We start from the raw sequence: 13,097 nt of genomic DNA, 5'->3' as shown, positions 1-13,097 counted from the left end.
ATCTCTTGAGTTGGAGTAGATGCATCAGCTATCTATTGCTGTTCATCGCCAAATCTTGGATCCTCACCTTGGAAACACGACGACATTGACAGATCCTAGATAGCAGTGACCTGGCCTGGTAAAATAGCCAGACTTCGTTTGTGTAAGTCGTCATGTTGCCTTTGTCTGACGACTACGAACAACAGCTGATCATCTACAAATAGTTATGTATAAGAATATCGCAATCAAACTAGAGGTCTCTCGCTTTTATCAGTCCCAAGTCTGAAAAGGAGATGGTTCGGGAAGGCGAAAGAGTAGGCTCAGGAGAGTGACGGTGTTTAGGTGGTTTAGCGGGCGGAGTATCTTGCTCAATAGTGATCCCCACACGTCGATTCACGGATGAAGAGCTGAGGGACCTTTTCAGTTGAGAGCCTGAGCTTTTCAAACGCGTTGGAAGATCTTGAACTTTTTCCTTCCACGTTTTACTCCTTCTCAAGCTAACATCTGAGCCGTCTTCGGTGTCTGATGTAGACAATGATGCAGTGGTTTTGTCGCAAGTTGCAATCCCGCGATCTGGGTCTGAATCCCCTGGTGAGTTGGTAAAAGCTGTAACTGTTTCTGAGATTTCCTCTGAAAGAAAAGTGAGATAGTATCGAAAAGGATCAGACGTATGGAACGAAAGCGGGTACTTACTGGGGTCAGTGTCACTGACTGGAATCTCTAAAGAAGGTCGACGCGGAAGTGCAGGGTTAAGAATGGCCTTCAGTGCAGGTGTTAATTCTTTCGGTGCCGAAGTTGATGCTGATTCCAATGCAAAGAGTCAAATCAACGAAGATCGTAGAGTAATAAAATTGGAAAAAACACACTGGATGCATCGGTGTTCGCGTTCATGGGAACAACGTCATATTCACAATAAGGAAGCGACTTCCATCCACCAGTGAAGAAATATTCTCCTGTATCTGCATCGTAGCCTATCCTTTTCAAGCCTGGCGGGAGGCGGTAAACGTCCTGTAAAGAATAACCACGTACGGTAAGCATACGAGGTAACGATCACAAAATCTGGACGAAAGAACTTACTTCGTCGTATTGTGTCCAATGTCCCATAGTACTAGCACTTAACGAAATATGAATCGGGGGGAGGGGTGATATTGCTGTTGCACTGGAGCTTCCATCATATTTAAGCCTGGAGCATGATGATAACAAAGTGAGATGCCGATCAAAAGTCAACTACAAGACAACTACAAGATGCACCGGCCATGATGAAGAGGCGCCAACGCACAAGCGGGATGATGAAAAGTTCTGTGTATAGCAAACCGCCTGCATTTGATCATCAAGATAATGATTTGAGGCTGTAGAAGCGATACATCAATAGTAACATAGTACACGGACCTGATACTGGTCGCTCACCCGTGAGCGCAGAACAAACGTACCGCCCAAAGCCCAAAATCAGCAGACATGAGCTCCAAGCTCGTCTCGTTCTAGTCCCGCGCATCGTGTATCCGTAGATAATCGCAAATAGCCAGCACGGCTTTTTCTTGCTCAGCAGAGGTTCGGAACATTAGAGTTGCTCATGAAACGCAGAAAATTGAATGGATTTGCGGTAGAGGGAAAAAATGGTGAAGATAGATCTAAAGATGGCCTCGCGAGAATGGGCTGAAGAGCGAGTTGCTAGAAAATTCGTCTAGAGGTCATCAGCATGATCATGAGGGCAAGAGGGAGCATATTGTCTATCGTCTAGATAAAACGGTATCATCAATCAACCAATTAGCGCGTCGTATTGGCGACTGACCATGACCTTCCAGACCGATGATACGCTCCCTTTCACTGTCTTACGACCTAGATTGTGAACGACCAGACTGATAAGACAAGATAATTTTCTACCGCGAGGACTCCATCATGATCCTGGCAATATGGTATGTGTCACAAACTTTCTTGAATCTCCTTAGTTACTCACTTACTCCCACGCAGCGTTGTGTTTCAAGCTTTCATGAATTCATTCTCACATCTTCTCACCCGCCTCGTCCGCGGGCCAGAGTGCTGCGGTCACCTGGTGCTGCTCACAAAGATGGCTTAAACAAATCAACCGCCTTTCTCTCCTGACCACAACGGCGAAGCTACGACAAGGATAACGACTTGATATCTTCAACTTTCATGGGGACGTCGAATCGATTCACCATCAACGTTTTGTGTGCCCTGACTTTCAGTCTCTGCATCACGCAAGTTCTCTCCGGAAACAAATGTATCAGTCAGCTTGGAATACGGAAACAAGATGATTCTTCAAAGTCACCGTACTTACGACTCGCGGATGGGAGCTATCGTTCCCAAACCACTTTCAACACACGAATGTCACCGCTCTCTTCACTGGAAGTGACCCCCTTGGTCGTTACTGGCATGTCTAGCAATCGGGTGGATTTGGTGTTTTTCTCGGATGGATGTGAGTTTTGATGGCGCTTTTGAAGGTGTGGTCACTGCTGATTTGATCTCCGACGTCGACCAGATACGGGGGAAGAAAAAGCGAAATTCATCGATGACGCGAGATACCTCGCGGAAGAACTATCTACAAATCAGACCTTCAACACCGTTAAACCCCTCATGAATTTTTGGGCTGCGTTTGTGCCTAGTAGAGAGGTACGAGCTTTCACTTCCGAGTTCTCGGCTGTGTACTGACTTCTTTTCAAAACGAACAAAACGCAGAGCGGTATTGGTTCACATGGTCACGTAAAAGATACACCATTTGGACTGTACCGGGACGGGACTGAGCTGAGAGCTGTGTATGCCGCGTATCCCGAAGTAGCTGAGTTCGCTTGTATGGGAATGTTAGCGCAGTGTAATTATCCGATCTTATTGGGTGAGTTGCTAGTGTTATACAAGTCTTTATAGTTCATATTCACTTATGACAGAATCCCTTAATCAGGGAATGACCCGCTATACGGTGGTACGTAACACCTAAATTCTCCTCCCCCCTTTCTATTCATCATCTTCACTTACAGGTCTCGGCGGCAGACCAACGATCATCACCTCCTCACGTATGAACGGCCCGCAAATTCTCCGACACGAACTCGGTCATTCCATCATCCCCGTAGGAGAGGAATACGACGGTGGTTTTGCTTATTTCGGTGTTAACGCGTATCACGACCTAAAACGGCCTGTCCCTTGGGCTCATCATCTCACCGATCCCGAAAACGTACGCGTCGAACGTGCTATCATGCCTCTTCAAGACTATGCTTGGAGTATGCTCAACACGACGACACCTTGGAAAGCCAAGTTCGAGTCGTCTGGGATGTACGCACGGTATCTTGTCAGGACGTCATTGTCTGGGTTGCCGAAAAAGGAAGATCTGAAGGTGGAACTCGATGGGAAGGATTTAGGGTGGGAGCCGAAGGCGGGGTTGGGGGTGGACAGATGGCTTTATGATTTTTATGTGGATGAACCTTTGGATGGTGGGGAACACGAGGTATCGTTCACGTTGATGAATTCAGAGATTGAGGAGCAGGCGCAGATGTGTTCAGTAGAGGTCTTGGAGTTTGGAAATGAGGATGAGTGAGTTTTGTCTTCTTCGTTTCCACGTTTGTTTTGTTTCTGATTTATTGTTCTTCAAGATTCACTTCGACTCCAGGATACTACGGTGTCTTCCCTACGTGAGTTGACACACATGTCCAACCTCCCCCCCTTTCTTAACCTCTGTCCCGCAGGTTCTCGGAAGACAACAAGACGACATACAGACCAACAAACGAAGATTGTCTCATGCGCCAAGTGACCACACCCAACTTTTGCAAAGTTTGCCTCGAAGGTCTTTGGCTCGCACTACTCAGACGTGTCTCTATCATCGACTACGTTATCCATCGCTGTGATGGCAAATACAACGCCCTCGAAGTCAACCTCCTCCCACTCGCTCATCTTCGAGAGGAGGATACTGTTGAGGGGGAATCGTACACGATCCGTTGGAAGAGGGACGGAGAGCTTTTGGGGAAGTTCGCGAATGAAACGACTATCCATGTTATTGGTGAAGAAGCGCTTGGAACGTATGAGTTGGAGGTGGAGTTTACTACCCCAGAGGTGGTTTTGGATCCAATGGGAAGATTGAAGAGTAAATTGGAGATTTATATTACGGGCAGGTGTGATACGAGGTTACAGTCTCGGGGATTCTTGTTGGATGGATATAAAGAAGTGGTAGAGAGGGGTGAGCCGGGACAAATGATTACGAAGCGGTTAGGGCGATATTTGTGGCTTTAAGTAGTTATGAATCGATCAACCTTCAGCTTCAACGTTCAACCTTCACCGGCACCAGATATACAGTTTTAAGGATAGGCCATTTGTAATATTTTTAATGCACGTCAGTTAGTTAGTTTCTGGAAAGCTCATTGATTACAGCTAGCGTAATTTCGAGCTCGCTGCCAACGATTTTGGATCCACTAAGACCAACAAGTTTGGAGTTTACATCAACTAAATGACACGAAATGGATGGTACAACCTATATTTACGCTGAGAGTACAAACAAATAATAAAGAGTCCCCCGAACAATGAAACGCTGAGAAATGAGCCGCATATGTCGTGACGGTTAGCATACACAAGGAATGAAAAAGAGGGAAAATGCCATGTATATGTATGTACCTTAGAGGTTATGCTGGGATCATAATGATACTATTTATGAGGAAAGAGAAAGACTGAGCGAGAGAGAAGTAGACAGAGAAAGAAGAGATAAAAAAGAGTTTTCAGTTTCTGAGAATAATATTGGATAGATATATCTGGGGATTGTGCATGGTAATAAAAACCTGTCTGAAGGACAAGGAGAAGAGAAAAGGTTCGGTAAACGAAAAGATGCGATGTGGATCTGTATCTGATGTTGTTAATGGAATGTGAGGATTGTCCACGGAAGACGTTCAAAAATGCAGATTTGAATGATGCGACCGAAATCAATTATTAATGCAACAACAAGAAACACAAAAAAAGAGGAAGGAGAAAGGTAAAGGCTAGAGCAGAGGAAAAACACGAAATGCCGACGCAAGAGACGGAACCAACGTCAACATTTGAACGTCCAGGCACCCAAAACCCTCTAGATCACCATACGCCGGGATACCCAATGACAGGTGCTCGACCCATGAACCCCGCATACCCTGGATGCTTCGCGACGGTTGTCGTCGCCGGGAAAAGGGGACCGGGAACAGAACCGGGAACGGGAGCGGTGGTGATTGGAACCGTCGGCACCATCGAGTACGTCGTAGCGTATGGATGAGGATGGGGGTGAGGATGGGGTTGTACTTGAGGATACGTAGTGGCAGCATACTGATGATGAGGATAAGGATAGGGGTAATAATAAGCCTGATGATGCTGTGGATGAGGTTGTGGCTGCGGTTGCAGTTGTGGTTGGAGCTGAGGAAGGGGAGGAAGGGGAGGAGGACGGAATGTAGTATAAGCTGCTGGTGCCGTCTGAGGTGGTGGTGGGGGTTGAGGTGGGTGCGAAATAGAGCCTTGCGAATGCGAATGCCTTTTGTTATTCTGCGACCGTGGCCGGATGGTGTGGTGTCGCGCAGGCTGCTTGAACTCAATCCAACCCTCGTTGGAGTTGTTGGGGTTGGAGATGGAGATGGAGGCACGGCTACTACGAGATGCGGATGAGGGTGAATCCTTCTTCTTAGCCTTCTGGTGATTGTTGTTTTCCTCAAATTCAAGTTGCTGTTTCTTCGCAAGGAATAACTCCCTCTTCTTCTCCGCCTTCGAGTGGTCAGGTCGATACGGTTCCCAGAAACCCATACCTGCCCACCCATCCACAACTTTGGGTTGTGATTGTGGCTTTGAGAGCTCTTCGTCCGATGCACGTCTCTTTAACCGATCAACGATACTCCTCGTCCTCGACTGGTTAGCTTTCCGTCTAGGTGTTTCTTCAATGAGAAAAGGTGGTAGCAGGCCCGAAGTGTCAGCCGATTGATGAGAATGATCCTCCTCTAAACCAATAAAGAACCCTTGTGCATCCTTCTCCAAATGAATCTTCCTCGGTATTGGTGGGGAACTGAGAGAAGGAAAGATGAAATCAGGTAAAGATGTTGATGACGGTGAGGCCGCGATGGATTTAGGTGAGGAGTCCGTGGATTCGGAAGAGAATGATAGACTCAGAGGCGGTGTTGGACTTCGCTTCATTTCGCTGAGTTCCGCAGCTATTTCTGATGGCGAAAGAGATGGAGATACAGCATGATCATTGTCGCCAACACAAGGCGTGAGAGTGCAACTTCTCGTACCACCACCACGGGTAGTAAAGATGACGAGAGGACGTAATTTGGGTTTCAGTGGTGAAGGAAGAGACGTACGACAGTCACCCCACGAAGCAAGGTCCAATCCGGGGAGTAGAGAGACATTCTGGTCCACCGTACTGGATTTCTCGACAGCAACCTTTCCAGTCAAATCCACACCACTTTTCCGAACATCATCAATGGGCCTCGACAGCTCCTCCATAAGCTCCCGCCATTTTTTCTGATTTAGTGCAACAGCTTCGTGATCCTCTTTGCGTGATATGTCCCGAATAGTTGTATTGGTGATAGTCGCACTGGGCAGCTCGATGCCAACACAAAGTTCGTAAGGCCGTAGAACGCCCACCGCTGCTTTCACCCCAACGAGCTCCGCATTCAGTTCGATGTCTTTAGGTGAAGACTTGTCTCCTCCTTGACTTCGGTAGTTATACTTGAGCTTGAGAAGCTGTTGCAACTGCTGAATGGGCAAAGGGATTGCTTTGCGCGACGAAATGGACGGGTACCACCACTGCGAATCAAAATCCGAATCGGAGCTGTTCTGGGATTGAGACTTTAGAATTCGAATTCGAGAAGATTGCCACCGTCGTAGTCGTTGCGATTCATCCTTGGACATGACTTTGCGCAAGAATAAAGAGAGAGAAAAAGTAGGCACCACCCTCCTCGGAACTTGACCTCTGTGGAGTGTGAGAGAACAAAGAGAAGAAAACGAGTCAAGGGCTTACGCAAGCTGGATAAGGAAGACACCCTTTGCTTGCTAAGTCAAGTTCGAGTCGTGATATATGTGTCGAGTCAGATAGCGAATGGAGGAGGTGAAAGAACAACGTGTGCCGACTGACGCTGACGCTGAATAAGGGGTATACCCTATGCGCTGGGGATACCCATATTTGGAAAGAAACCCCCTGACTTTTGGACTCATCCAGCGATCCAACTTTCCTCAATTCCAAATGAAAAATAAAAGAAACTATCTAATATCGACTTCATCAAAATACACGTTTGCCTCCCATCCTTCTATCGGCACTCGACGCACACTTTCCACGACCACCAATCCAGCGCCACGTATGTAGAACTTGCCAGAAATTCCGCCAACGCACTGTGATTCACCGGGGGCTAGTCTGATGAGGGAAACTCCGTCGTTCCCGTGGTTCGCACGAATGGGCAGCTCGGAAGTGTCAGTAAGTTACACAAATCACGGTACCTCCGCCTTTTGAAGTTCTGTTGAATCCTCTCCGAAACTCTCAAAGAAATGGTTCGTGTCTCAGAACTCGATGTGGGGTAGGGGATCAGGCAACTCTACGAGAGCGGACAATCAAAACGGATGAATGGTTCCGGGTTTCATTTGGCTTGTATTGAGCCTCACCGGCAACCGACGGTCCACGCCACATCATTTATCTGACTCGGACCACCGTGACCTACCTAGCTGACGACGAAACCTCCATGGTCTCACCCGCCACAGGTACCAAGCCAACGGCAAAGTGGGGTAGCGGCATTGAACTGCGAAATCCCGTACTGCGAGTCAGTGGACCTCCCAAAACAAGATTATCTGTAGCTTGCGTTATTGGTGGATTCTCCGAGTGCGACTCGGACGGTGACCAGTGACCACTGTGGAGACTTGTACGTGCCATCCATTTTTACTGGGTGGCGTTTGCACGGAAGGATTCACAACTCAAGACGGTCAAGTTTCCATAAACCTGTTGTTACGTCCCAAATACCAACAGTCCTTGGACACAACGTTAACAACTGTGTCATTCTGGAGTTTGAGTTGGCACTTGCGCGTGCGTTGTCAACTTTCTACTTGGGATTATTGGTATGGACAGATCATGAACATAGTACTATTTCCGTCGAACACCATCCCGTGTGATCGAGTTAATTCTGGTTGTAGAAGGGTCTCCGAAAGAGGTGAGCATGTTAAATGCGACACTTACCACTGCAGCATTTCCGCCTTGCGACACGCCAGTAACACCACCGTTATCCCTCAGTCCCTGAATGTCAGACTACAGAGTTGATCGTTAGCTAGCTTGTACTTATATCTGCTCAACTCATACAGACAGTGCTTCCTGGACGCAGCGAGGGCAACGCGTCCTTTCCAGCCCAGTTTTCCGAGTCAGATAGGCGGCCAAGGTTGACTTGGAATTGGATAGCATAGTGCAAAACCAACACGGCCTATCAGGCAGTTCAGTCCCTGAATCGAACAAGAAGAAATACTCACCACGGCTTGGACTGCTTCATCTGAACGAGATAAATGGCCTAGTCCCAGAAGATTTTATCCGCATCATTCAATGCATCAAACATAATCGCAAAAAAAAATGTGACGAAAACCACAGTAGTACGGGTGATCTTCGTTCTTGACTTCCGGGCTCCTGGGATGATGGTTCACTGACAGTGAGGGGATGCTCGCTCGACAAAATTCATCGTTTCCTCAGGTATTGTCAAAGGTCGAACTCTGTAAAAGTGTACCCCGAGTTCTACCTCGACTCCTCGTCTACTGCTGCTGGCGCTCTTGTATCATCCGAGTCAGGACGTAGGGAGGCATCAGCCAAGTCTTCCCAACAAACGATATCAACGTTGCAGTTTGTGGATTCTCACAAGAACTTCAGACAGCAACAACAACAGCTTTCGGCCGTTGCGGGTATGTCGCTGTTGACCTTCAAAATCGGTACTACTACCACAGCCCGGTTCGAGTGCTGTGGCAGAAATCAAAGAGCTGGTGTTGCTTCATGATCATTCGGCTGGATGCGGGGTAGAAGATAACGGCGAAACTCATTTAGGTTCCGTTTATCTGTTGTCGCCGGCCCCTTCTCTTCCTATTCCGCGTCGTCGCCTTCTTTCTTTACGTCTTCTTGAAAACTTATGTATCATTCCATTTGCGTACAGTAGTTGTGTCACTGAATCTCGAAAATGAATTATTCGAATCGCTCGACTCTTCGGTTTGAGTGGAAACTCGAAGAAAGCGGAAAATGACAGGACAACTCGAACGAAAGGGTATTTTGTTACTTAATTACTTGTAAGTACAGGTTTAATCTTGTAAAGATCTGACCACCATTCATGCTGACACTTCGTCCCCTAATATGTGAAAAAAAAACCCTGAAAGATTGAATGAAATAACCAGGGATGGGTTGCATGTACAGTACACACAGTCCAAGACGAGAGCCGAAATACGAAAAACTCGGATCTGCCTTCCAAAGGTCAAAGTCGAATAGCGCCTCCTTCACCGTGTCCGTCACCCTGTGTTGTCGGATTCGGAGGTGCTGCTGTCTGAGGAGGTGGCGCAGTAGGATGAGAGTTGGGGTTGGGATTGGGACTGCCAACACTGTGATCGTCCTCGTCTTCATCGACATCACCGAGCATAAATGTGCGTTCTTCGGAAGTTGCTGGACCAGTGTCCTTGTCTTTTTTCTTCGGGGGAGATGATGGAGAAGCTGGTGCTGGTGATATAGGCTGAGAGCTGGAGTTTGGGGTGAAGTTTGTGGTCGTGTTGGTGTGGTGACTGACAGGGTTCGTGGAAGGATGTGGTACAGGACGTTGTGGTGCAGGGCGTAGGAATCCCCCAACGCTCTGTCCGCCTCCACCTGCATCTCGACCGGAACCGGTACCAACGTCCACACCGGCCTGATGACTGACGGGATTTGTAGATCCCCTTTGTGTGCCCTCGTAGCCTTTACTCATAAAGTCTTTGAACCAGTCAAGTGCTTCGGAAGCGTGATATTTGAACGCTTCGACTGAGAACTGGGGTAATTGATCGAATCCACGGAGACGGAGGACGTATCGGTTATAGAGTGTTCCGAAGAGGAGGTAGAGCATGAGAAAGATGAGAATAATGATGACGATGAAGGTGAGGAAGCCCCATGGGCCACCGGGTTCACCTGTAGGGCAAGCAAACTAAGAAGATACGTTGGTCACTACGCACGCCAAAACAAAAAGTGAACGACAATTCGATACTCACATGAGTCCTCCACTCTACAAAAAATGCGCAAGCCTTCTCATCCTCCAAGGGTAATTGCGCTCTCAACCTTGGCTCCCCCCTCCCAAATACGCTCCGATCACACTGGAACTCTACAACTGTCTCCGCTAAATCACCTGTCTCCTCACCGTTACCCGAGACGCACTTGCCTCCTTTGCCCATACGCAATTTGGGAATTCCTTCGCTGATGAGAAGTGTCGTGTTGCTGAGACCTACAGAAAAGTCTCCATGATCCCTACGGATAAATCCACCAATATTGGGATCATCGAGACCCCAGAGGTCAGTGTTAACGCCACGGCAGACGTTGAGGTAGAAATTGTGACCGCCGGGTGTGGTGAGTTTGTAGTCTGTGTTGGATTTGAGGGGGTTTAAATCGAAGTAATCACTAGTTGATGGATCATGGATTGTGCAGGGCTTTTCTGTGGGTATAGCATTTGCCTTGAGAAGGAGGACGGCGACGAGGAGAAGGCCGGAGTGGGGGAAGGCCATGGCGTTGAATGTGGCTGTGGCTGTGGCACGCGGTTACCTCGGTTGTCCAGAATTGTCAAGAGGACCTCCAGCCTTGCTCGTTACAAACCCACTTGCTACGACCACTACTACCAACAAAGGACTCATGGCGGAGCCCATCCTCTCCTCTCGTGCCTCTCATCGTCGTCAACGTCTCGCCCAGCTCGAATTGGAACAACAAGCTGAAGATATAGAAGCCTTTGAAGCTATCAGAGCTTGTAGTGTTGATGTCGATGCCGATGGGGAAGTTGCGTGGTGGGATTTGGATGGTTTGGCGTTTCGCGGTTCTACCAACATTGCCACCGTGATCAGCCAGCAGCCGCCAAAACCACCGATTACCCCGCCTTTGGTCACTAAGCCGGCAGAGCAGGAGTCCTACTTCCCTCAACACACTGTCGAGATCCTTGTACAGAACCATTTGGCCAAGAGGGAGCTTCAAAAGCAGAGGAGCCCTGTCAAGGCTGTTTTTGACACGAGTTCGTGCTTTACTGACTACCTTGCGCTTTCTGACTCATTTATTTTCACCTCTAGACAACAAACTGACCGACACGGACTCAACGATCCGCGTGCCATTAGCCAAGCGCAAGCCTCGATTCACTGATGCTAGCACGAATGCCCCCTTTCCTCGCGCCGAAGGAGAAGGAGAAGGAGAAGTGCCAGACCCAGAAGGTGACATAGATGTTACCATCCGCCTTCCAACAGCTAAACGAACTTGTCGTGTCTCCCTTGCTACTCTTGCTACTGGTACTACCGGTTCCAACACGTCCTATCCATCCTACAATAATAACAAGTTCCCTCTCATTCCTGTCAAACGCGACCGTTTTAGTGCCCCACCTGTAATGTCCCACGTCCGGGCCCGTGCACACACCTTGACTTCTACTTCTACTTCCCTGCCACCTGCGTCTCTTGACCGTGCATGGAGCAGAATTAGAGGCATTGGCCGTGGTACAGCTGTGAGCGGAAGGGAGATCCCGAGGAGGCCAACACCTGCTGCCGGTGTGATCATGGGTGGTTCTACCATGTCGTCTTTCCGCGCGACCTCGAAGAGGAAGAGGGATTAGTCTCGCGTAGACGTAGACGTGGGTCCTAGTTGACGATGCCTGGAACACCTAAGACGAGCGAATGATGACCAACTTGGACGACATTTATCATCATGAAAACTATACGAAGAATACGCACAAAGCGAAAATACTGTATCAATATCCCTCCCGATGATTACCAATTACCACTTTTGCACCACTTCCTAGATTTATTATCTCTTTTTTCGCTGCCCGTCCGCGTACGCGAAAGATGTAATACTACACCGGTTCCTTTACTTCTTACCTCTTACCTATCATACATCATACATATCATACATTCATACTATACCCTCGATTTGTATAGCTCATTAACCTAACACACTTAGATCACCATCACTCAAATGATGTTATGACTCGGAGTTGAAACTTTTCTAGATCTAGAAATGTGAGAGTTTGGATTGAATTCTTCCCTCTCGCAAACTTCCCTTCGTCTGCGGAGGTAAAGATTTATGACTGGTACTATTGATGAGCCGGGTATGTAGATTGTAATTTACCGAACGAGAGATGCAGATATCAATACCCGGGTGTTCTCGCCCGAGGTATGCGGAATCATTCCACAGCACTGAAAGGTCAATGCACAAGGGAAGTTATGACTTATAAGCGAGTTGAGAGAACTTGACAGGACATGGGAATCAGTGGAGTCAAATTCGACTTGTGGGTCCATGTGGGTGAAGGCTTCAAACCGGAGAACGGTCCGACCGGTTCCCACTCACATGGGAATCTGACGGTGGCGGTGCGGGATCATCAAATCATCTCCCATATGAAGTTGGAATCCGAACTTCCGGGAATCAGCGTTGAACGTTTTATAAACGGTCGCCAAAATTATGGCGGAGATTGGTGGGGCTTGGCTGGGCTTGCGCGCACAACTTGCAGTGGGGTGACCCCGAAGATATACAGTTCAGAGGAACAAGATACCGATGCCATTATCCAAACCACTCCTCATATCTAGATATCAACATTACGAATTATGGCTTCCCAGGAAACACAAACAAGATCTTCTTGTCTACATGGGACATCCTAATTCCCCGACCTCGTTGAAATCGAAGGGGGTTGGTGGGGTTTTCGATTGGGGATAACTCATTGGTTCTCAAGTTTTGAATGGCATGTAGTATACTCTTCCATTGCTAAGTAAATCTAGAAGATAACCTCCGATCAAGACCCCGTACGATGCGGCTCTCCCGCAAAATCGAGCTACGACTCAGACCGCATCATGGCGGATGGTGGAGGGAGTTTGCTTTGCTTTTAGTATTCTATCCTGCTGTTGTGAACATGGTGGAGAGGGAAACGAATATTCAAAGTTGGACATTGGGAGTGTTCAATTGCTAGTTGCAA

The 13,097-nt window shown here is 48.0% G+C and overlaps 5 protein-coding genes across 6 annotated transcripts; 2 read left to right on the top strand and 3 right to left on the bottom strand.

Moving 5' to 3' along the window:
* Positions 1-217: 217 nt before the first annotated feature.
* E1B28_012757 (uncharacterized protein) lies at positions 218-1,826 on the bottom strand. Of its 2 annotated transcripts, XM_043157897.1 has the most exons (7): positions 1,769-1,826; positions 1,387-1,713; positions 1,222-1,328; positions 1,057-1,162; positions 846-987; positions 673-780; positions 218-609 (listed from the first exon to the last, which is right to left on the bottom strand). In XM_043157897.1, the coding sequence occupies exons 3-7, from the start codon at positions 1,308-1,310 to the stop codon at positions 230-232; spliced, it is 825 nt and encodes a 274-aa protein (XP_043005265.1). In that variant the 5' UTR covers positions 1,311-1,328; positions 1,387-1,713; positions 1,769-1,826; the 3' UTR covers positions 218-229. The 2 variants fall into 2 exon arrangements, with proteins under 2 accessions (XP_043005265.1, XP_043005264.1); XM_043157896.1 differs by having other exon boundaries at positions 1,057-1,296; positions 1,369-1,713.
* An 8-nt stretch (positions 1,827-1,834) lies between these two features.
* E1B28_012756 (uncharacterized protein) lies at positions 1,835-4,212 on the top strand (the record flags this gene model as incomplete). The annotated part of the gene is made up of 8 exons (XM_043157895.1): positions 1,835-1,892; positions 1,948-2,413; positions 2,477-2,607; positions 2,674-2,827; positions 2,894-2,914; positions 2,970-3,519; positions 3,579-3,617; positions 3,672-4,212. Exons 2-8 carry the CDS (start codon positions 2,131-2,133, stop codon positions 4,210-4,212), a joined length of 1,719 nt encoding a protein of 572 aa, XP_043005263.1. The 5' UTR covers positions 1,835-1,892; positions 1,948-2,130.
* Positions 4,213-4,411: 199 nt separating this feature from the next.
* E1B28_012755 (uncharacterized protein) lies at positions 4,412-7,047 on the bottom strand. The gene has a single exon (XM_043157894.1). It carries the CDS (start codon positions 6,832-6,834, stop codon positions 5,038-5,040), a length of 1,797 nt encoding a protein of 598 aa, XP_043005262.1. The 5' UTR covers positions 6,835-7,047; the 3' UTR covers positions 4,412-5,037.
* A 2,130-nt stretch (positions 7,048-9,177) lies between these two features.
* Positions 9,178-10,685, bottom strand: E1B28_012754 (uncharacterized protein). Its single transcript, XM_043157893.1, has 2 exons — positions 10,162-10,685; positions 9,178-10,097 (listed from the first exon to the last, which is right to left on the bottom strand). The coding sequence occupies exons 1-2, from the start codon at positions 10,666-10,668 to the stop codon at positions 9,405-9,407; spliced, it is 1,200 nt and encodes a 399-aa protein (XP_043005261.1). The 5' UTR covers positions 10,669-10,685; the 3' UTR covers positions 9,178-9,404.
* Positions 10,678-12,125, top strand: E1B28_012753 (uncharacterized protein). The gene is made up of 2 exons (XM_043157892.1): positions 10,678-11,162; positions 11,218-12,125. The coding sequence occupies exons 1-2, from the start codon at positions 10,793-10,795 to the stop codon at positions 11,745-11,747; spliced, it is 900 nt and encodes a 299-aa protein (XP_043005260.1). The 5' UTR covers positions 10,678-10,792; the 3' UTR covers positions 11,748-12,125.
* The last annotated feature ends 972 nt before the right edge of the window (positions 12,126-13,097 follow it).

Source organism: Marasmius oreades, chromosome 8 (genome assembly GCF_018924745.1).
Source record: "Marasmius oreades isolate 03SP1 chromosome 8, whole genome shotgun sequence".
NCBI classification, from domain to species: domain Eukaryota; kingdom Fungi; phylum Basidiomycota; class Agaricomycetes; order Agaricales; family Marasmiaceae; genus Marasmius; species Marasmius oreades.
The sequence above is the reverse complement of the archived record's forward strand: the minus strand, read 5'-3'. Positions and strand labels throughout refer to the sequence as shown.

Coding starts and splice junctions, on each gene's coding strand:
- E1B28_012757 (XM_043157897.1), bottom strand. CDS start 1,310: ATGATCAAATGCAGGCGGTTTGCTATACACAGAACTTTTCATCATCCC. Junction 988..1,056: donor ATTGGACACAATACGACGAA/GTAAGTTCTTTC, acceptor TATTCTTTACAG/GACGTTTACCGCCTCCCGCC. Junction 781..845: donor CGCGAACACCGATGCATCCA/GTGTGTTTTTTC, acceptor CATTGGAATCAG/CATCAACTTCGGCACCGAAA.
- E1B28_012755 (XM_043157894.1), bottom strand. CDS start 6,834: ATGTCCAAGGATGAATCGCAACGACTACGACGGTGGCAATCTTCTCGA.
- E1B28_012754 (XM_043157893.1), bottom strand. CDS start 10,668: ATGGCCTTCCCCCACTCCGGCCTTCTCCTCGTCGCCGTCCTCCTTCTC. Junction 10,098..10,161: donor TTGTAGAGTGGAGGACTCAT/GTGAGTATCGAA, acceptor GTATCTTCTTAG/TTTGCTTGCCCTACAGGTGA.
- E1B28_012753 (XM_043157892.1), top strand. CDS start 10,793: ATGGCGGAGCCCATCCTCTCCTCTCGTGCCTCTCATCGTCGTCAACGT. Junction 11,163..11,217: donor CAAGGCTGTTTTTGACACGA/GTTCGTGCTTTA, acceptor TTTCACCTCTAG/ACAACAAACTGACCGACACG.